General features: G+C 61.2%; 2 protein-coding genes across 5 annotated transcripts; one reads left to right on the top strand and one right to left on the bottom strand.

Moving 5' to 3' along the window:
* Positions 1-4145: 4145 nt before the first annotated feature.
* Positions 4146-11683, bottom strand: RRP9 (ribosomal RNA processing 9, U3 small nucleolar RNA binding protein). The gene is made up of 15 exons (XM_080672618.1): positions 11547-11683; positions 11169-11251; positions 8080-8189; positions 7693-7760; positions 7571-7612; positions 7183-7309; positions 6558-6682; positions 6389-6481; positions 5958-6058; positions 5746-5880; positions 5608-5670; positions 5299-5444; positions 5140-5219; positions 4420-4493; positions 4146-4307 (listed from the first exon to the last, which is right to left on the bottom strand). Exons 1-15 carry the CDS (start codon positions 11631-11633, stop codon positions 4214-4216), a joined length of 1428 nt encoding a protein of 475 aa, XP_080528744.1. The 5' UTR covers positions 11634-11683; the 3' UTR covers positions 4146-4213.
* Positions 11684-12050: 367 nt separating this feature from the next.
* On the top strand, positions 12051-20117 carry PARP3 (poly(ADP-ribose) polymerase family member 3). Of its 4 annotated transcripts, XM_080674005.1 has the most exons (12): positions 12051-12523; positions 13175-13360; positions 14140-14265; positions 14470-14658; positions 14807-14960; positions 15039-15271; positions 15496-15645; positions 15837-15923; positions 16157-16334; positions 17362-17517; positions 18400-18557; positions 19010-20117. In XM_080674005.1, exons 2-12 carry the CDS (start codon positions 13181-13183, stop codon positions 19010-19012), a joined length of 1614 nt encoding a protein of 537 aa, XP_080530131.1. In that variant the 5' UTR covers positions 12051-12523; positions 13175-13180; the 3' UTR covers positions 19013-20117. The 4 variants fall into 4 exon arrangements, with proteins under 4 accessions (XP_080530131.1, XP_080530128.1, XP_080530130.1 ...); XM_080674002.1 differs by lacking the exon at positions 19010-20117 and having other exon boundaries at positions 18504-18948; XM_080674004.1 differs by lacking the exon at positions 19010-20117 and having other exon boundaries at positions 18400-18948.
* The last annotated feature ends 444 nt before the right edge of the window (positions 20118-20561 follow it).

Below are 20561 nucleotides of genomic sequence, written 5' to 3'. Positions count from 1 at the left end.
AAACAAGTAACTCACCAGATAGAGTAACAAAAAAAGAAGTTACTCAGCTCAAAGGCAAGTCAACAATTATACAAACACGATAAATACAAATAAAATCACAGAGGTACAACAGTAAAATTGCTGAAAACGATTTTTAAAAATCTTTAAAAAACAGGTAAGTCTGGCCGATGTGACTCAGTGGTTGAGTGTCAACCCATGAACCAGGAGGTCACAGTTCAATTCCAGGTCGGGGCACATGCCCAGGTTGTGGGCTCGATCCCCAGTAGGGGGGCGTGCAGGAGGCAGCTGATTGATGATTCTCTCTCATCATTGATATTTCTATCACTTTCTCCCTCTCTTTTGCTCTCTCTGAAATCAGTAAAAAGGTGTGTGTTTTTTTAAGTTGCATTGCATTCAGGGGAAGAAAAATAAACATGAAAGATAAAATAAAAAGCACTCCCAAAGTTGAAAGACACAGGGCAATAAATAAAAATCTATTTCTACACATCAATAAACAGTTGACAAATTCTTTTTTTTTAATATATTTTATTAATATTTTACAGAGAGGGAGAGGGATAGAGAGCTAGAAACATCGATCAGCCGCCTCCTGCACACCTCCCACTGAGGATGTGCCCGCAACCAAGGTACATGCCCCTGACCAGAATCGAACCCGGTACCCTTCAGTCCGCAGGCCGACGCTCTATCCACTGAGCCAAACCGGTTTCGGCAGTTGACAAATTCTTGATATAGAATTTACATCATCTGATTTCAAGACAATGGTTTACTGGTTTTAGTGTGTAAGAAGAGACAAACAGATCAATGAAACAGAACAGAGAAGCCAGAAACAGACTCACATTTACAGTCTATTGATTTTTTTAATGTACCAAGATAATTCCATGCAGAAAGGAAATGCATTTTTCAATGGGAAAAAAAATCTTGACCCTTATCTAATACCACAGACCAAAAAAAAAATTAATTCAAGATCTACCACAGGCCTGAAAAACTGAAGCTAGAACAATAAAGCTTATAGAAGAAAAGCATGGGAATTCCTTTGTGACCCTGGACGCAACGAAGACAGGATAGAGCACAAACTCTAAAGTACTGGGAGGCCCTAACCGGTTTGGCTCAGTGGATAGAGCGTCGGCCTGTGGACTGGAAGGTTCCAGGTTCGATTCCGGTCAAGGGCATGTACCTTGGCTGCGGGCACATCCCCAGTGGGAGGTGTGCAAGAGGCAGCTGATCGATGTTTCTCTCTCATCGATGTTTCTAACTCTCTGTTCCTCTCCCTTCCTCTCTGTAAAGAATCAATAAAATATATATTTAAAAAATAAATAAATAAATAAATAAATAAATAAAGTACTGGGAGACTGGCTCTGTCCAAATTAAAACTGCCTGCTCATCAAAAGACGGCACTCTTTCAAAGCCACAAGCTTAGGAGAAGAACTTCAACACCCATATCTGACAAATGACTCATAACCAGAATCCTAGACGTTCCACAGCACAATAACGACAAGCAACCCAGTAAAAATGGTCAAAAGGCTTAAACCCATACTCGATGAAAGATCTTCAAATGGCCACGAGACACACGGAAAATTGCTCCACACCCTTTCTTGTTAGGGAAAGGCAGCATTTAAACCACCGTGGGATCCCGCAGCATACCCATTAGAGACGGCTAAAGCATCAAGGAAAAGCACGAGAACCAAATGCTGACAAGACGAGACCACCAGTCTGGAAGCCGGTGTGGCTGATTCTGGTAACAGGACGCGCACACCTCCGCCCACTGCATGCCTCAGCCTCGCTCCCAGGCATGATTTACTCGGGAGAAATGGAAGTGTGTGTTCCAAGGCTTGTACAGGAACATTAGAATGCTTGTCGCATTATCATCATAAAAGCCAAATACTGGGAACGAGTCGAATGTCTACAAACAGTGACTTTTTAGTCATAAGACGACGGACTATTAAACAGTGAAAAGCCAAGAACTAATGAATGACACATGCATTGGCAGGGTAGATCTTTCTCTCCCAACCAGTTTACAGTCAGTATTATTTTGTATTAGTTCCAGGTGCGGCCTGGGTAGATCTTAGTCATCGTGTTGAGCAAAACAGAACATACCGTTTAATGCCGTTTATATGAAGTTTTAAAACATGCAAAACTGCTATCTAGTGATGGAAAGCCAACAGTGCTTGCCTCTGAGAGTTGAGATTCATTACAAAGAGGCACGAAGGAACTTTCTGGGAAGATGGACATGTTCTGTATGCCGATGAGGTGTAGATTATGGGATACATCCATTGGTCAGAACTCATTTAACTGCCCTTTTAAAATTTCTTCATTCGACTACACATAAATTATACCTTGATTTTTTTTTTAATATATTTTATTGATTTTTTTACAGAGAGGAAGGGAGAGGGATAGAGAGCAAGAAACATCAATGAGAGAGAAACATCGATCAGCTGCCTCCTGCACACCCCCTGACCGGAATCGAACCTGGGACCCTTGAGTCCACAGGCCGACGCTCTAGCCCAGCCTTGGGCAAACTACGGCCTGCGGGCCGGATCCGGCTGTTCTATCCGGTTCTCTTGCTCTCCCCTCCGCTCCTTTACTTTGAATTTATATTAGTTCACACAAACACTCCATCCACGCTTTTGTTCCGGCCCTCCGGTCCAGTTTAAGAACCCATTGTGGCCCTCGAGTCAAAAAGTTTGCCCACCCCTGCTCTAGCCACTGAGCCAAACCGGTTAGGGCTTGATTTTTTTTTAGATGAAGTTGAAATAAAAACATTTTAAAAATAAAAACAAGAACCCAGCCAGTGTGGCTCAGTGGTTGAGCGTCAACCCATGAACCAGGAGGTCACAGTTCTATTCCTAGTCAGGGCACATGACCCGGCTGTGAGCTTGATCCCCAGCTTTGGGCATGCAGGAGGCAGGTGATCAATGATTTTCTCTCATCACTGATGTTTCTTTCTCTCCCTTCTCTGAAATCAATAAAAATATATTTAAAGGAAAAAAAAAAAAAGTATGAGCCCAACTCCAGCAGGGCAGCCTCAGCTGACCACGCGGAGGCCGGAGGAGAAATTAATACCGTTTCAATGCCAAGCTTTCCAGCCTTAATTACTCCCTGGGGGCGTGCCAATGGGAAATGGTTCACATGTTAGGGGCATCTCCGTGTTGCTGGCAGTGTTGCTGGCACGTCACTCAGGAGGTAAGTTTGTCATCCATGAGCTCAATCTGAGGCAGGCCATGGGGAGTGAATCCCATCGGCATCCCCTAATCCAGTGGTCGGCAAACTCATTAGTCAGCAGAGCCAAATATCAACAGGACAACGACTGAAATTTCTTTTGAGAGCCAAACTTTTTAAACTTAAACTATATAGGTAGGTACATTGTTATTAACTTAATTGGGGTACTCCTAAGCTGGCCTTTGCTCAAAACTCAAGGGGCCAAAGAGCCGCATGTGGTTCGCGAGCCGCAGTTTGCCGACCACTGCCCTAATCCAACACGATTTTCAGGCCTTCAGTCTGGGCCAGCCTCCTGGCCTAGGGGACTGAGGCAGGGGCAGGTGTGAGGAGGCAGGAGGGGAGCCATGTGGCTCCCCCGTCCCCCCCGGGCTAAGGGATCCCTAACACTCCTTCTCGTCCCCCGGTTAAGGGATCCCTAACACTCCTTCTCGTCCCTCCGAGGGGACGTCAGTGCCGCCTGCACCTCCAGCTGCCTGGCCACCTGCTCGCCCACTCCGCCCCACGCAGGAGCGAGTCACCCAGTGGGTGAAATCAGGGGCCCGAGCCAACATTCCTGACACACCCACCGCAGGGTCCCCGCTGGGCCGGCTCCTGGAGGGCCCCCAGCCTCACTGCCCATGTCCCAGGCAGCACATGCAGTGTCGCCCCCGCCGGGCGGTCTGGCCTGAGGGGCAGGTCAGCCTTCACTTCACTTCACTTCACTCAGACCCACCGCCTGCCTGACACTCGCTTGGATTGAGAGCGAGGTCACCGAGGGTGGGCGGACCGAGACCAGGAGCGCCGAGGGCTCCATCACAAGTTCCTGGTGGAGGGCAGGCAGCCTCCCAGCCGGCGGAGCAGACAGACTGCGGAGCTTGGCCCTCCCCAGGCCCTGCCACCCACAGGCCCTGCCACCCTCCCTCCCCAGCCAAGAAGCTGCCGGAGACAAGGCCCAAAAGAAGAGACTTTTAATAGGAGAGGGCGGGGCGGGGCGGGGAAGGACTTAGATAAGGGACAGGCATCAGGAGCCGGCGGCCGTGGGCCTCGGGGCCCTCCGCAAGGGGATGATGCACACGGAGTTCCGAGCCTCTTTGATCCGCCACCATCGGCCCAGCCTGCGGGGCGAGGGAGAAGCTGAGGCCGGTGCAGCCCCAGTCCCACCCCAGGTCCCACCCAGCCGCCAGCCAGTGCCCCGTCCCCCACCCTCACCTCCAGGGGTGCCCCTACCTGTGCTCCTGCCCCACCCCGGCCACCAGGAAGTCCCCGGCGCTGGAGAACTTGAGGCTGTTGATGAAGCCCACCTGGGAAAGGGAGTGATGACAGAGGGATGGAGCGGACCCCCACCGCCACGGCCTGGCCTGCACATCGGGGTCCAGGCTTGGCCTGAGCTGACCTGCCTTCCACCCCTGCCCCGCCTCCTACCCCACCCCAACCAGCCCGTCACCCCCGGGCCAGGGCCTCAGCCTCCACACGGGCGGGCAGGAGGCAGACCTTTGTGAGGGCTAAGGGGACAGTGTATGCCAAACACGTCAGTGTGGCCCAGGGCCTGGCCCCTGGCTGTGGGGCCTGGAGACCCCATCGCCATCAGCCTTGACCGAAGCTCTGCACGTCCCCAGGTGTCACCGACAGACCTGCCACTCCTCCCGCGGTCACCCAAGTGGGCACGCTCCAGCTTAGCACCAACCTGGCACTGCCACACACAGCCCATCACAGGGCCGGGCCGCCACACCTGTGCCCGTGGGCTCCCTGCCTTGTACCCAGCACCCAGGACAGGGAGGGGAGGGAGGACAGGGGAGGGGCAGGGCGAGGGGGGAGGGAGAGGAAGGAGCAGGGAGGGTCCTGCCGGGCCCCAGGCTAGGAGAGGAGCCCCCCCCCCCCCCCCGGTAGAAAGACAGTCCAGGGACCTCGGGGTGCGGCCAAGACGGCCGGGCACTCAAGCCCACTCACCAGGGGGATGTCGCAGAGAGGGTCGAGCTGCCGGAAGCCCTCCCCGCACCGCCAGAGCCGCACGCAGGCGCTGTGGGAGCCTGGGGGCAGGGGGACAGTGAGCATCGCACCAGCCCCGGGCCCCCTCTGCCGCAGGGACTCACCACCCAGGACGCTCACCGGTGGCCACGAGGTCCGTGTTGAGCAGGGCGGCCACTGACGACACCCAGAAGGGCTGCTCCAGGCCCGGCTCCCCCCGCAGCCCGTGTGCCTCCCGCTGCAGGGCAAGTGGCCGTTTCTTGGAGAGGCCCCACAAGGCCAGGGAGCTGGGGACAGGGCGCACAGTGAGGGCCGGGCCGGGACGCAGCAGGTCGCCTGAGCACTCCCCCTCGGCGTCTGCGTCGGTGCCACCTGCTACACTGCTGCGTCGGTGCCACCTGCTACACTCCTCCCCCAGGGCCGTGGGGGAGGCACTGGGGCAGCTCTTACCCGTCGTCCGCGCCTGACACCATGTGCTCCTCGTTGATGAGCTGAATGCTGTCAATGGAGCCCCTGAGGAAGGAGCAGTGAGGGGCGCGCCCCCGACGGCGTGCCCGCCCCTCGCCCGGCGCTGTCCCGCAGCCTTACTGGTGGCCGTAGAAGACGAGCTGGGACTCCTCGGGAATCTTCCACACGCGCACGGTGCCGTCCCGGCCGCCCGCCGTCACGCAGCACTCCCTGCTCAGAGCGTCCAGCGCGGCCACCGCGTCCTGGTGCCCGAAGCTGGAGGGGCACAGAGCATGGGTCACCCGCAAACGCGCACGCGCACCCTCCCCACGCGCACACGTACACACACTCACAGCGTCTCCACGTAGGAGTTCTCCGCCACGTTCCACACCTTCACCGAGCGGTCGTGGGACGTGCTGTAGAGCTGGTGGGTGCCTCTGCGGAAGGCCAGCCCCTAGGGGGGTGCGAGAGAGGGCAGGGGCTGGGCTGCAGCAGGCGGCAGAGGGCACAGGGAGCCAGCCCCCGGGCCACTGTGGGCCACTTCTGTGCCGCCCTGTCTGCAGGCGGCGGCCCCTCACCTGCCCTGGCAGCGGCAGACTTCCCAGGCCTCCCTGCTCCCTGGGCCAGCTCCACCCAGCCCCCGGCCCTCTCCTGTCCCTTTACCCGTCATGACTGACCATGCCACTCACTGCGCCAACGTGCAGGCTCTGGCTCCCTCCGCCTCATCCACCCCATCCCCAGGCGCGGCCGCCCGGTGCTCCCTGAAGGTCCGCCCACTCCTCACCGACACGGCGTCCCGGTGGCCCGTGAAGGTGTACAGGTGCCTGCAGCTCGGGGCCTCCCAGATGAGGATGAGCTTGCTGCGGTCGCCCGAGGCCTGTGGGAGGAGGACAGTGGCCACAGACGCCCATGTGCCCAGACCTCTCATCCGCCCCAGGGCCCACTGGCCTTACCAGGTACTTGCCGTCGGAGGAGATGGCCATGCAGAGCACGTGGCTGCTGTGGCCTGGGGGCTGCCCCTCAGCGCCCTTCTTGGCGCGTGGGATCACGTGAAGCTTCCGTCCACTCTCCACGCTCCCTGCGCCAGGGGAGAGAGAGGCGGCTGGGACAGGCGACAGGCCTGGCTGCCACCCCCTCCAGGGCCTGGCCTCAGGTCAGATCTGGCTCAGCCACTGAGAGGTCACCTCAGTTTCCTCATCCTTTAAGGGGGGACGATAACCCTAAAGGGCAGCCATGCAGCCAGGAGGGAAAGTGCTTTGGGGCTGACGGTTCTTCCTGCTCCTGTGGGGGGAGGAGCTGGGACCCAGGCGGCCCGGGACAGGGTCCGGTCTAGGCCCAGCAGCAGGGATTCCCATGACTCCTCCTGCCGCTGCTCCCTCGTCTCCAGTGACAGTGACAGGGAGCTCAGGAGCCCCACGCCTGGGCAGAAGCTGCCACGGTCACCCAGAGGCTTCTGGGAACAAACCTGCCTCTAGAAGCTTCCCCATCAGGCCTTAGGTTGCCCTGATACCTCCTTCCTCCCAGACCAGCCCCCGCAGATGGTCCCAGAGGGCTGCACCCCGCCAGGCACTCACTCACACTTAATGATGGTGCAGTCCTTGGCGGCGGAGAAGATGGCCAAGTCGTCGGGGGTGATAACCAAGCACGTGATGGAGAGCTGGTGGCCCCGTAAGACTCGAATGTCATCTGGGGCTGGGGCCTGGATCTGGGCAGGCAGGACTGTGTCACTGCGACTGGGGGCAGGAAGGCACCCCACCTACATGCACACACACACGCACACGCACACGCACACAGACCGCCCTCCCCCATCTCCCCGCCCAGAAGGAAACCAGACCCGGGCTGCAAGCCCACCATGTCCCCGCGCAAAGACCCGCAGCCGGAGTCCACAGTTAGGCCATCTGCCCACTAACCCAGATGGGACCCCCACCCCCCTCCCATCTTACACCCAAGTGCCCCTCCCACTCACCTCCTTCGCCACCGACTTCTGCAGCCTGCCCCTCTGCTCGAGCTGCAGGGAGAGGACCGGGTGAGGGCCGCCGAGCCAGCCCAGCCCACCCCTCCCTCCCACCACTGGGCCTCCACACACACCACGTCCTCCTTCAGGCGCCCCGCCACCTGGTCCTCCTCAAACTCACGGGCCTCGGCCTTCTCGTCCTCTGTGCAGGGCAGACCAGACCAGTAAACCAGGGCAAGACACGCTTGCCTTTCCCTTCCCATCCCCACCCACCGCCTCAGTCCCGGGCCCCAACACTGGGCCCTGTCCCCCGGGACGTCCAGGCTGCACTGGGCACAGGGGAGGCAGGGCCAGTGTCTCCTCCTGCCCACCCCCTGCCTTTACTTATCAGATCTACCTCTGCCCCCCCGAAAGGTCCCCCATGAAACCACCCTCCCACAGGGCAGCCCACTGCTGCGTCAGTCACCCATCGGGGCAGGCGCTGCAGAGGCCCCGCCCCTCCCCTGCCCGCGGGGCCTCACCTTGCTGCCTGAGCTGCTCCAGGTAGAGCTTGGCCAGGCGCAGCTTCTTCTCCTGTGCGGTCTCCTCCAGCTCCTCCTGCTCCTCCTCCTCCGTCCTCCTGGGAGCGAGGCTGAAGGCGGGGGCTGCGTTAGAGGGGGCTCACCCCACTCCGCTGGCACTAGGACTGGCTGCTCCCCCTGCCCGTCACCGCCCCCATCCCCTGCCAGCACATGGGCAGTGCTACCACCAGCAGAAAACAAGAGGTGACTTAGCAAGGGCCCACCCAGTGCCTGGCAGCGAGAAAAGAGACCCCAGCCCAGGGGCCACTGTGACTCCCTCAGCCCTGCGGGGAACAGGAAGGTTCCACAGGCCCGAGAAAAGCAGGTCACGTGTGAAGCGTCAGGAGCCAAAATGGCTTCAGACGTCTCAACAGCAACCCTGACAGCAGGCGGACACATTCCGCACACAAAATCCAGCAGGAAAACGCTAAGCCCTGGAACTCCACGTGTCACACCATCGATGACAAGTGACGATTCTGTCAGATGTCCACAGTGCCACAGAACTGGTCCTTTCTCCTTCTTTCAAGGATGGAGACCCAACCCGGCGAGCAAGGCAGCTCAGAGCAACTGCCGACCACCCCAGCCATGGGGAGCAGCCAGCCTGACCCGCGGCCAGGCCCTGAGGCAGACAGGTGGGGCCTGTCACCACCCCGCCGCCACGCGTCCGCCTGAGCCACGCGTCCGCCTGAGCCACGCGTCCGCATGAGGACGGGATGGCAGTGAAGCTTCGTGCTGCTGCAGCTCCGCTCCCCCTCCATGCCCGTCCCCGACTTCACGCAAGACGAGCCCTCCTGACTCGCTCCTGGGAGCTGGATGACGGTCCCGGGACTCAGGAGCAGAAAACCCGGGGCAGCCACTCCCCTGATCCCAGCCTGGCAGATTTCCAGCACGTCGGCCCCCAGCTGCTTCCCAGGACTCATTCGTGACCTTGCCCATGGCTTTCCCAGGAAGGAACCTGGAAACCCTCAAGGCCAGACCACGCTCGTCAGTACACAGCCACGGTCAGAACTTCTACCAGTTTACCCGAACTCATCAATCTACGTTCACAACAGCAGACAGAAGGCAAACGAAACCAAGGGAAGCATACACTGTATGACCCCACCCATAGAACATTCTGGAAAACGCAAAACCACAGGGGCAGTGGCTGGGCGGGAGGAGAACTGACTGCAGGAGCTGGGATTCTGGAGGATGAGGAAACCCTGCTGTACCTTCACACGCACAGAACTATGTACCGAGCAAGGTGAACGTCACTGTCCGTAAATTACACCCGAATGAGAAGATAAAAAAGAAGAGAAAGGAGCCCGGCCAGCGTGGCTCAGGGGCTGAGCATTGACCTATGAACCAGGAGGTCACGGTTCGATTCCCGGTCAGGGCACAGGCCCGGGGTTGCAGGCTCGATCCCCAGTGTGGGGCGTGCAGGAGGCGGCCCATCCATAAATCTCTCTCATCATTGGTGTTTCTATCTCTCTCTTCCTCTCCCTTCCTCTCTGCAATCAATAAAAATATTTTTTTAAAGAGGAGGAGGAGGAGGGAGAGGAGGAGGAGGAGGACGGAAGAAGGAAGAAACCAAATAAATTACTAACTCAAGTCAGGAGTGGCAGCTGGGACATCTAAGCTTCTGCAAACAGCCTCATTCTTAACCTGAGTGGTGGGGCACAGAGGTCCCTCGTGCCCTCGTCACTGTCTATAGTACGACTGCATCGCGTTAACGCTTCTGTATCTACCACACTTCCCATTTTCATTGCTGTTGTCAGTCCTCACCCGAGGATACTTTTTCCTTGGGTTTTTAGGCAGTGGGAGGGAGGGGGAGAGAGTGAGAGAATCATCCATTGGTTGCCACCCACATGCACCCGGACCGGGGCCGGGGATCCAACCTGCGACCCTTCCGTCCATAGGCCAACGCTCTAATCCCTGAGCAAAGCCAGCCAGGGCTCACAACACGTTTTAAAGATATTTCAAAGTGTTTAGCAAAGGGCTTGGCACACACACAGCCATAGTACCCTTAGGCCTAAGGAAAGTACATGAAGTCTTTCAGTGAGCAGGTGAAGGCCAACACAAATGAAATTTTAGAAGCAGAATTTCCAAAGCCAACTTTTTTTTTCAATCCTCACCTGAGGATATTATTTTTTTATTTCTAGAGAGAATGGGAGGGAGGGAGGGAGGGAGGAAAGGAGAGGGGGAGGGGAGGGAGGGAGGGAGGGAGGAAAGGAGAGGGGGAGGGGAGGGAGGGAGGGAGGGAGGGGGGGGGAGAGAGAGAGAGAGAGAGAGAGAGAAAGAAACATGGACATGAGAGAGACACGTCAATTGCCTGCCTCTGCATGCGCCCCTACCGGGGCTGGAACCTGCAACCAAGGAATGTGCCCCGGACTGGGAATCAACCCTCCACGCTGCGGCGCACAGGCCAACACTCCAGCCAGCGCCAAAGCCAACTCTTAAGGCACCCACCACCTGGCCTTCCATCCTCTTCCAGTCCCGCACACTTACACCCGGGACTTGGCTGATCCCCAATGCCTTCCCTGCCTCTCCACAGGGGTCCTCCTCATCTCCCCAGGCCCAATGTAAGTGCCCCCTCCTCTGTTCCCAGAACACACAACTGCAGGACCCAGTCCCATCCCCACACCTTCAGTCTTCACGGGCCTGCACCTCTGCACTCTCAAAAGTGAAGCGGGTGCCTGGCCTGTGCTGAGAGCCAGGAGGGAGACCCCTGAGTGTGAAACCGTGGGGAAGGGAATGAAGAACCAGCCGGCATTTCTTGTATGCCTCTCCCTTCCAGGTCGGTCCACCTGTGCTCGGCTCCCTGCCCAGAGCCAGGGAGGTCTCACTGGTCTCCCATTGGGACTGGGGGGTTGGGAGGGGGTCCTCCCCACACAGAGACCCTGCAGGGAAGGAGATGAGATTTCTCAGGATCAGAAACTGCAGGAAAGAGCCAAAATCTGAGAGCCAAGGACCGGAGATCTGGGTTCTAGGCGCCCATCCGCCCCGACTCACTGAGACTTCCACGAAGCATGGGCCTCAGCGGTCCCTTCCGCTACATGGAAAGAAGAGCTCACCTCTCACTCTCGGAGTCGCTGGAGATCTCCTCGTTCATCTTGCCGCCACCCTTGGACTTGCCCCTGTCCCGGGCAGAGTCGGCCTGGGAATTAATTACACGATCCTTTCTGTGGTCAGGGGTCCCGGCCACTCCCGCACTGACCAAGGGCCCCTTCCGGTCTCCCGAGAGCTCTGGGGCTGGGAAAGGCCTTGGCCCCCCGGCGCAAGTGCGAGGCCTTCCAGGACTCGGCCGGCGGAGAGAGGGACGAAGCTGACTCCAGCTTTAGTCCCAGGAGAAGGGCCGGGCAGGGGATGGAGGGATTGGGAGGGGATGGAGGCGGGATGACGGGGGTCCCAGCTGCGGGTCGGACCCCGGGCCGCAGAAACGCCATGCTCACCTTTCGCCGCCGCTTGCCGGCCCCCGCACCGGCTCGGGCCCCCGAGGCCGGCTTCCCCCGCTTTCGAGCCACCGCAGTGGCCGACATGCTGCCCGCCGGGTGTGTGGCAGCGGCCGCGGAGCACTCACGTGGCGGCTGAAGCCAGGCGGTCCGGCAACACTCCGCGCCCTGATAGGCTCCCACTGCCCGGCGGGCCCCGCCTCCCACGGCTCCATTGGGCCCTTTGATAGGCTCTGCCACGCCCCCAAGCACGCAGAGGGTCCTCGCCTGTGGCCACGCCCCCTAGAACTCCCATAGGCTCCCGCGCCGGCCTCTTCCTGCTCGAAGCTGGGGCGCGTGCGCACCGCTGCTCAGCTGCCATCTAAGGAGGGGCGAACCGGGGGAGGGCCTTCTCTGTGTTTTCGCCCCTTGGGGGCGCCAGAGATGCGGGGTTCCGAGTGGGACAGGCTGCACGCTTGGGGGCGCCAGAGATGCGGGGTTCCGAGTCCCAGAACGTGACTCCACCCCGTCAGGGGCGGGGACCAGGGTGTACCAGTCTGGCACTAGATAACTGGTGGGGTGGGGTGGGGGATCCAGGCAGCCCCGGAGGAAGGAAGGCAGTGCCCACACCGAGGCCCAAGGCCACTGGGCACCGGTGGACACGCATGGCATGCCTCGGCCCTGGGAGCAGCCCTCAGGGTGCGTCAGCCCTCTGGGCCCTGGCAAGTGTGGGATCGTGTCCACCCACTCGTGGGACAGGCTGCACGCACCGGCCTGACCCAGCCTCTGACTCACCCGCCTGGTGACCAAATAGCTGGAATCCTACACCACCACAGCCCAGCTTTCCCCCGCCTCTGGCGATTGTCCGGAAGTCCCTCCCTAAGTCACACTTGAGGCTGACAGAGGGTTGCTAGCGGGGCCCCTAGAACTGGGACTGCCCTGGGAGGTCCTGATTACTGGGCCTGAGACCATCTCTCCCAGGTCCCTGCTTCTCTTAGGTGAGTGCCCTATGGCCCTGGTCCGCAGTCCTTGCAGGGCGGGGCAGGGCAGGGCAGGGTGGGACTGCCCTTGCCCACTGGCAACTCAAGGCCACTGGGACCCTGGCTGGCACCCCAGAACTATTGAGCTCACTCGAAGGGTTTCTGTGTCACTGGGTCCCAACCTCGGGAGAAACCAATCTGGCCCCAAGGGTGCTGGCCCCTGGCCCCACTGCCCATTCTCCTCCATAGCTGGGGTGACTCAGCCCAGCACCCATACCAGCCCAAGGCAGCTGAGAAGGGGGAGGAGCAGGCAGAGCCCCGGAGTGCTCTGGAGGGAGGAGGAGCCCATACGTGGGAGGGAAGACTTGCGTTTCACTTTCTCTACCCCCTGGACAAACTGGAGAGCCAGAGAGGAGAGCCAGATCCTCTTCCTTGACCAGAGTGGGTACACTGGACAGGGCCCTAGCCTGGTCCCAGGACCAGGGACAAGGGCATGTCTGGGGCGCAGAGAACGGGTTGTGGGCTGGGAATGTGGAATGGAGGCGGGGGGAGAGGGGATGACAGGGGCAGCTCACCAAAGGGCACACCCAGGGCGGCGCAGGTTGGTGCTGTACCAGCCAGGTGGGGTGCAAGGCCAGGGAAGCCTGAAGGCCCTCTCGGTGCCCCCAGACAGCCATGGCTCCCAAGCGCAAGCCCCCTGTGCAGTGTGAGGGCCCTGACAAGAAGAAGGGACGGCAGGGGACGGAGGAGGACAGCTTCCGCTCCACTGCGGAGGCCCTCAAGGCCGCGCCCACAGAGAAGCGCACAGTCCGCGTGGACGCCTCGTGTCCTCTCAGCCGCAGCCCCGGGGCCCAGGTAAGGGGGGGCCCCGCCAGGCCTGGAGCCTGCCCTCCTGGGTCAAGTACACTCAGACCTGCTCCCCTCCCCACGGCGGCTGGGCTCTGGCCACGGAGCTCAAGGGTCCCAAGTCAGGCACGTCTCCAAGACCCCAAGGGTCAGGCAGGGCCACATCTCATCAGACCTGGGGAGCTCCTGTATGCTCTCTTTTTCATTTACTTTTTAATGTGTTTTTACTGATTTCAGAGAGGAAGGGAGAGGGAGAGGGAGAGAAACATCCATGATGAGAGAATCACTGATGGCTGCCTCCTGCACGCCCCACACTGGGGATCGAGCCTGCAACCTGGGCATGTACCCTGCCCGGGAATCGAACCCTGACCTCCTGGTTTATAGGTTGACGCTCAACCACGGAGCCACGCCAGCTGGGCTCCTGTCTGCACTTTAGACCACAGGGCAGGCCCTGGCTTCTTAGGCCTCCCCCTACCACACTTAAAGCCGGCTCCCCTGTGTCCCCCCAGCCCAGCCCACAGGGGAGGGTGTGTCCCCCTGAGATCCTCCCAGGCCAGAGCCTGTCTCCCTCAGTCCCTGCCCCAGAACACAGCCGCGTCCTGTCCTCCCAGAACCTCCCCCACTGCCCGAGGTGAGCCATGGCCACTCAGACGCCGGGGGGCATAACTATGACCCCCCCCCTCAAGCCTCCCCAGCCAGGGCCTCCTCTGCCGCCCGGTGCCGTCAGACCCCTGTGAGGGGCGGCCGCCCGCGCCAGCCTGCCCTGCCCTGCCCCCTCCCTGGCCCAGGTGCACGGGGACTATGACTGCACCCTGAACCAGACCAACATCGGGAACAACAACAACAAGTTCTACGTCATCCAGCTGCTGGAGGACGGTGGGCGCTTCGCCTGCTGGAACCGCTGGGGCCGCGTGGTGAGTGCCCGCCCGCTCCCGCCTCCCGTCCCCTCCCCCCCCCACCCCAGCTCAGCACAGGCCCGAGCTGCCCAGGGTCCCACCCACCGCATACCCAGGCCCCAAGGCCACAGATGCTGACTCTCCCAGGCGCCCAGCACAGGGCCTGGCACCGCAGGCCAGCAGGTGCTGCGGTGGGCACACCCCGAAGGCTGTCAATTGCAGGGAGAGGTGGGCCAGTCCAAGCTCAACTATTTCGCGTCCCTGGAGGATGCCAAGAAGGACTTCGAGAAGAAGTTTCGGGACAAGACCAAGAACAGCTGGGCGGAGCGGGAGCACTTCGTGGCCCACCCCGGCAAGTACACGCTCATTGACGTGCAAGGCGAGGACGAGGCCCAGGAGGTCGCGGTGAAGGTGAAGGGGCCGCGGGGCGGGGGCGGGGGCGGGCCCTGGGCTGAGGGAGGGAAGGCGCGACCCAGCCGCCTGGGCTCTGCCGCTGGCTGCCCGCCGTGCAAGCTCCGGCCAGACCTGCCCGCTCGGCCTCGGCCTGGCCCTGCCGCAGGTGCAGTCCCTCTGCGCCCAGGTGGACGGAGGCCCCGTGAGGACCGTGGCTCAGCGCGTGCGGCCCTGCTCCCTGGACGCAGCCACCCAGACGCTCATCACCAACATCTTCAGCAAGGACATGTTCAGTGACTCCATGGCCCTCATGAACCTGGGTGAGGAACCGGGGCCCGGCCGGGGCAGGGGCCCGGGGGTGGCAGCGGGCTGAGCCTCCCCACTCTCCCCACCCCCAGATGTGAAGAAGATGCCCCTGGGGAAGCTGAGCAAGCAGCAGATCGCGCGGGGCTTCGAGGCCCTGGAGGCCCTGGAGGCGGCCCTGAAAGGCCCCGCGGATGTGGCCGGTGGCCGCAGCCTGGAGGACCTGTCCTCCCACTTCTACACCGTCATTCCCCACAACTTCGGCCGCAGCCGGCCCCCGCCCATCGACTCCCTGGAGCTCCTGCAGGCCAAGAAGGACATGCTACTGGTGAGGTCAGGGGCAGGCGGGGCGGCGGGGGGAGGGGGAGGGGGCGCAAACAGGCGGGGGGCCGGTGGCCCAGCAGGCAGACGTGGACGGGGATGGGCAGGCCAGAGGACAGAGAGCTGGGGAGTGAGCAGGTGGACAGACACGCAGGACGGCCACGGTCCCAGTCCTGTCGGAGGAGGGGGGCGAGAGGTCGCGTGGATGAGCCGCTGCTGCCGTCCCCGCAGGTGCTGGCGGACATCGAGCTGGCCCAGACCCTGCAGGCAGCCCCGGAGGAGGAGGAGAAGGTGGAGGAGGTGCCGCACCCCCTGGACCGAGACTACCAGCTCCTCAGGTGCCAGCTCCAGCTGCTGGACCCAGAGGCGCCTGAGTACAAGGTGGGCTGGGCCTCCCGGAGCGGCCGGGCTAACCGTGGCTCCGTCCCTCTGCCCGCTGCCCGCGGTCCCTTGCCCTTGGCCTTCCTCCCTGTGTCTCTAGGGCTTGAGCTCTGAGATCCCGGCCACGGGGGGACCGGTGGGGGCTCACCCGTGCCTCTGGCTCTTGGCACCCCCGCCCACTCTCCCCACAGGTGATCCACACCTACTTGAAGCAGACGGGCAGCAGCTACAGGAGCCCGGTGCTACGGCACATTTGGAAAGTGAACCGAGACGGGGAGGTGAGGGGGGCCCCGAAGCCCTCCCCATCCCTGCCTGGATCGGGGAGATGGATGTCTCTCCTGGCTTAGGTGTCCCTTACCGCATCGTCTTAGCCTCTGGGACCCGTTTCCACCGGGCCTGGGCTTGTGGAAGGAAGTGTGCATGAGGGTGTGAGTGCCCAGGGGGACCCAGGCCTCAGTTGGCCCCCTGAGCTGGTGGGCACGGCTCTCCTGTTCCCCACCCCCCACCCCAGGGAGACAGGTTCCGGGCCCACTCCACGCTGGGCAACCGCAGGCTGCTGTGGCACGGCACCAACGTGGCCGTGGTGGCCGCCATCCTCACCAGCGGGCTGCGCATCATGCCGCATTCTGGCGGCCGCGTGGGCAAGGGCATCTACTTCGCCTCGGAGAACAGCAAGTCGGCCGGCTATGGTGAGGCGCCCTCGGCCCAGCCCTGGGCGGGCGGGGGGACTGAGAGGGTGGGCCCCCGTTTGTGGAGGACCCGGGAGAGGGCCCCTTGAACTGTGACGGACCAGAGCACTCAGCGGGGGCCTCCTGGGGTTCAGGGGCACCTGGGGACGCTTCCTAGAGAAGGCCCTGCGGTGGGTGAGCATGCCAAGCAGGCCTGGGCCAAGCAGCCAGGGTGGCGCAGAGGCTGGGGCGCGGCAGGGGGGGCCCGGCCCAGTGTGGCCTGATGGCAAAGCTCAGAGCAAAGGCCTGTGTGGGCGGGGCCTGGGGACGGGAGGACCATGAGGCTTGTCCGGAAGGCCTGGGAGCCCCTTGGGACTTGGATGTGGCCGTGGCCATGGGGAGGTGGCAGAGGCCAGAGGCTGCAGGGGGAGGTGCCCTCACCAGGCCATGGGGATGGGCACCAGGCCAGGACGGTGGAGCGGGGAGCAGAGAATCCGTGAGGGACATGCAGGAGGGGGTAGCATCTGTGGGAAAGGGCCCCAGGGTTCTCTAGTGACCCACAAGTTTCTATCCAGAGGTGTCTTCACTGGGGGGACCTCACCAGCTTGGCTCCTCAGCCAGGCTGACCCCATCATTGGAGACCACACCACCACCCACCCAAGACAGCAAGGCCCAAGGGCGGATGGGGCTGAAGCTGTAGGGTGTCTGAGGTTGCAAGGCCAGGGCCACGGGGTCGAGCAGGAGGGCAGAGCAGCCTACGGAAGAGTCGGGGTGGCCGCAGGAGCCGGTGCCGGCGGTCCAGGCCCGGGGTGAAGGGTGCTCGTGGCGGAGCGGCCGGGGAGGAAAGCCCCACCCGCGTCTGTCCCTGGGAGGCCATGGCCAACCTTGGTGAGGGCAGGAGTGGGGGGAAATGGGAGGGAGCGCGGCCAGGAAGAGGGGTGTTTTAAGGAGGAAGATGGGCAGCCTTTGGCGCTGGGGCCCAGGGAGAGGAGGTACCCAGGGAGTCGGGCGGGGCCAAGCTGCGCAGCTGAGCCGCCGTGTCCCCCAGTGACCACCATGGTGTGTGGGGCCCACCGCATCGCCTACATGTTCCTGGGGGAGGTGGCCTTGGGCAGGGAGCACCACATCACGGCCGACGAGCCCAGCTTGAAGCAGCCACCGCCCGGCTTCGACAGCGTCATCGCCCGTGGCCACACGGAGCCTGGTGAGTCCCAGGCCTCAGAGGCTGCGCAGGCCTCGGAGGGAGGGGGCGCTGAGGTCAGGGCCCAGGATGCTTTCAGGAGGAGGCAGCAGCAGAGAAGGGGCTGGGGAGAAGCAGCTTCCTCCCTGCAGCCATTCCCTTTGTCATCCCACAAATCATCCCTGGGTATCCAGGAGGGCTTCCAGGAGGAGGTGTCACTGGCTGAGCATCAAAAGATGAGTAGGTTGCCGAAACCGGTTTGGCTCAGTGGATAGAGCGTCGGCCTGCGGACTGAAGGGTCCCGGGTTCGATTCCGGTCAAGGGCATGTACCTTGGTTGCGGGCACATCCCCAGTGGGGGATGTGCAGGAGGCAGCTGATCGATGTTTCTCTCTCATCGATGTTTCTAACTCTCTATCCCTCTCCCTTCCTCTCTGTAAAAAATCAATAAAATATTAAAAAAAAAAAAAAAAAAAAAAAAAAGATGAGTAGGTGGCCCTAGCCAGTGGATAGAGCATCGGCTTGTGGACTGAAGGGTCTCAGGTTCAATTCAGGTCAAGGGCACATGCCCAGGTTGCGGGCTCGATCCCCATTAGGGGGCGTGCAGGAGGCAGCCGATCAATCGATTCTCTGTCATCATTGATGTTCCTATCTCTCTCTCTCCCTTCCTCTCTGAAATCAATAAAAATTTTAAAAATTAAAGAAAGATGAGTAGGTGTCTCCCAGGCAAAGGGATGGAGGGGGATAGTCCAGGCAGAGGCCCGGCCTGTGCAGTGGTTTGGAGGTTGGCAGGTGGAAAGTATGGGCATTCCCCGTGGCAGCAGGGGAGAGCATAGGGGCGGAACGTACCCTTGAGGCCAAGGACCAGTGACCCTCGGGTCACCCCTGGCCCTTGCTGTGTACGCAGATCCCGCCCAGGACACGGAGCTGGAGCTGGATGGCCGGCGAGTGGCAGTGCCCCAGGGCCAGCCCACGCCCTGCCCCGAGTTCAGCCATTCCTCCTTCTCCCAGAGCGAGTACCTCATCTACCAGGAGAGCCAGTGCCGCCTGCGGTACCTGCTGGAGGTGTGCTTCTGAGCGCCGCCCTCACCCCGGGCCCTGCCGGGGACAGGCTGCCGTCTCAGCCTTCTCGCCCAGACCTGGCGCCCATGTCACCGCTTCTCGCTCCCAAATCTCCCTTCGGTGTCCCAGACAGTGGTCCCCGCTGCCTCCGGTTCCCATTAGCCCTGGCCCGAGTCTCGCCTGCTGAGGTGAGGGTGCGAGGGGCGGGCATCCCTGGGACACAATGCCGCAGCCTCTTCGGGGCTGAGTAGTTAGCGGGCACAGGCTGAGTGAGGGTGTCGGAGCCCCCAGCCGCCCGGGCCGTCCACCCAGGCCCGGCCTGTCCCTCCCAGGGGTGTGGCCGCCAGTGGAGGCTGGACTGCAGGCAGCAGGTTTATTAAACACTGTCCGCTCACCCCAGGCTCCGACTGTCTGTGCTGCAGCCGCACAAGCCTGGGCCCCGTTCCTCTCCACAGTGACCCCCCACAGCCCACCCCACCCACCCTGGTCCGTCTGTGTCTGTCCCTGCAACCACCCACCGCCCCTGATCACTGCGCTTTCAAAGACGACCCTCACCATCCACTCAGAACTGGTGGCCATCTGGGGACCCACCTGGCGATCTGTCCGCTGGCCCGCCCGTGGCCAGGCAACCGAGCATCGCTCCTGTCTCAGCATCAACGTGTCTCAGATCTGCATGTTCTAAACCAGCTGAGCACACACCGAGCGCCCAGCTCTGCCACGTGAACGATGCCGTAGCACCCTGTGGGGCACCCTACCCAGCCCCGAGGGAGCGGGTGCTGTGTCTGCTTCTCCAGCTCCGATCCGACACCACGGGGCCTTTCGTTCTCCCAGCCCCCGGCTCACACCTGCTTCTCTAACAGTAAGCATCTCCGTTCCCCTCAACTTCAGTCTATTGACTTGATGGCTCCATCCCACACGAAAAGGAGATCCAGAATCGCCGCCGTGCCATGCGACCGTGAGCACACGCTTCCTGAGCAGGTGCCATGTGACCATGAGCACACGCTTCCTGAGCAGGTGCCATGTGACCATGAGCACACGCTTCCTGAGCAGGTGCCATGTGAGCACACGCTTCCCGAGCAGGTGCCATGTGAGCACACGCTTCCCGAGCAGGTGCCATGCCATGTGAGCACACACTTCCTGAGCAGGTGCCATGCGACCGTGAGCACACGCTTCCTGAGCAGGTGCCATGCGACCGTGAGCACATGCTTCCTGAGCAGGTGCCATGTGAGCACACGCTTCCTGAGCAGGTGCCATGTCATGTGAGCACACGCTTCCTGAGAAGGGCTCACGCACGCTCACACTCTTCACCGTTATCCTCTTGTCTTAGATGAGCAGGGAGGTGGGAACGGGTGCAGTGTTGCCGGATTAGTTACTCGGTGTTTCCTTCCGGTTGGTTACGCCATGGATGAAACACAGGCAGGTCCCTGTTTCTGCTCACCTTCACCTTTAGGCGGGCTTTTCCTCATCTTCACTGATTTACTTTTGTCAATACACAGAACGTAACATGGTCCCAGGTACATGGTTCCTGAAAGTCTAATCTATACTAATAAAAGGGTAATACGCAAACAGCCGGGACGCCCTCACACATAACGACTGATCAGCAGGAGGCTGCGTGCACAGCAGGCATGGGTGGGCGGGGACCTGCAGCATCGGGGACTTGCGTCACACCATCACAATCCATCACCAGGAGGCCTGGGGCCCAGTGGAGGCCTCTGCGCAGCTCCGCCAGGGGTCCAGAGGCCTCCACGCGGGCCGGCCCGGGGGCGGGGCCCAGTGGAGGCCTCCGAGCAGCGAGGCCTGGGGGGTCCCGCGGTTCTGCGCAGAGCAGAGGAGGGACCCCCGGCTCCGGCCTACCTCTTTGGGGCAATCCATCGAGGAGCCCCGGATGGGTGGGCGGGCCCTACCTCTTTGGGGTGATGGATCGCGGGGCTCCCACACTGTGACAGGGCACAGGTCAAGCTGGGGGAACCCCACCCACCCCGAGTGCATGAATCTCATGCACGGGGC

Source organism: Plecotus auritus, assembly GCF_963455305.1.
Source record: "Plecotus auritus genome assembly, chromosome: 6".
In the NCBI taxonomy this organism is placed as follows: Eukaryota; Metazoa; Chordata; class Mammalia; order Chiroptera; family Vespertilionidae; genus Plecotus; species Plecotus auritus.
This window is presented reverse-complemented; position numbering and strand designations above follow the sequence as displayed.